Source organism: Oculina patagonica, chromosome 14, assembly GCF_052425735.1.
Source record: "Oculina patagonica isolate OP01 chromosome 14, crgOcupat, whole genome shotgun sequence".
NCBI classification, from domain to species: domain Eukaryota; kingdom Metazoa; phylum Cnidaria; class Anthozoa; order Scleractinia; family Oculinidae; genus Oculina; species Oculina patagonica.
The window spans coordinates 13776290-13777925 of record NC_135771.1 but is presented as its reverse complement, the minus strand read 5'-3'; the positions used below and the strand labels follow the sequence as shown (position 1 = coordinate 13777925).

General features: G+C 33.9%; 1 protein-coding gene across 1 annotated transcript in view; it reads left to right on the top strand.

Annotated features, from left to right (window-relative positions):
* The first annotated feature begins 444 nt into the window (after window positions 1-444).
* LOC144637980 (uncharacterized) overlaps window positions 445-1636 on the top strand; it is a 72643-nt gene continuing 71451 nt past the window's right edge. The window contains exon 1 of the mRNA XM_078497074.1: window positions 445-668. Within this exon, the coding sequence (XP_078353200.1) occupies window positions 614-668 (55 nt within the window). The 5' untranslated portion in view covers window positions 445-613. The remainder of the gene's footprint in view (window positions 669-1636) is intronic.

Below are 1636 nucleotides of genomic sequence, written 5' to 3'. Positions count from 1 at the left end.
GTAACAAAATAAACCTTAATTGACTTAATTGTATGTCAATTATTGCCTTCTGTTTATTTATCATAATTATTCTTCACTTCTTTGTCAGTGCTGTTTACTAGACTCGTCCCCGTGAAAATGTTTTTAAAAGTGCATTGTTTATCGGAAAAGCCATTTTATTATATAGTCTATTAATCCATAGTGGTTTTTTAGCTACAGAAATATGCTTGATGATGTTACTGACTTGCTTCATAACTTCTAAGTTGTACCACCTGTTCGTTAGCTTTAGAAGTCCTGTCAGCATTTGATGCAAAACAGGGAACTACTTTCCTTCTGCCTGTCATAAGTTTTGATGACGTCATACACCCTTTATTAGAAAAGTTAATATATAAACAAAGAACATGACAGTTACGTTATCTGTCCCATCAATATGATGTGTATAGTTAATTAAAAAAGAGGTTGAAATTGCGTTTCAAAATTCAAAACGACTCTATTTCGCATAGCAATCTTTGAGAATACCCAAAACTCATCCAAAGTTCTCTGACGATACTGGAAAGAGCTTTTGAGAGACCAACAGCTGATATATAACGTGTGTTTGTTTAATGCGATACTGGGAGGAACGTTACACAGGATAATGATAAACAACTTTATATTAAGGAGTGGAACCTTCCTAGCGATCATTATGTTGAGTGAGTAATATCTTTATTTTCCTTATTGTTTGGAACGTGTAGTTTTAATGAAAATCGGTGGCAGAATAATTCTTTTTTTTCTTTAAGGTACTGAATATTTGTTTGTTTGGTTGTTGTAAGCGCTGCAACGGTTGAACTAAATGAAAACAACAATTAATATATAGACTTTCTTTTGTCTCGACTCACCATGCGAATAAACATCAACTACTAATATTCCTTTTACGCCAAAAAAAGCGTTAACCATCAGTCTTTTAAGTTTCGAGTATTTTTATCGAGTTCTTATTACGCTGTCTAACAGGTTAACTTTCCAGTGGAGATCGACCTATCGTTACTGACAGGACCGAAAAAATACAAACTTGTAAAAGACAGCAGAGTGCCGTTTTATTATCAGGTCTCTGTACGTTCAGCGTTTACATGCTTTCTTGCCATTTCAATATAAGCGCTCTTTGCCGCTGTTTGAAAGGAAATTGCTCTGTAATTAGTTTTCTAACAGCCGTTAGTGTTGGTTCGTTGGGTTAATGCAGCAATTTTCGTTTTCATTATTACAAACTTCGACAAACTAAATTTCAAAAATTTTGCAGAAATTGAAAAAATTTTTCATTATTTTTCCGCAAAAAGAAGCTGTCATTCTCCGTCGCGGTACGTGACAAAATGAAAATATTGTCGACCTGCTATCTCGTGGTTAAGCCGAGCAGGTGACACAAAATTCTCTGGGTCAGCTCAAGTCTAACTACTTAATATTTCAAAAAAAGTAAATGTTTTAGAGACATTATGCTCATCCTATCGCTGAACATTGCGTTGAAGTGATTTAGATTTATTTGCCTGATTAACATTAGAATTTCGATCCTTTACTTTATAACGATATGGCCGTAAAATAACCGAAAATATCGTTATATCGAGGTAAACCTAACATTTACTTTTTTACTGGATAAAGAGGCTTAGAATACAGTATCATTTTCTTGTGTCAT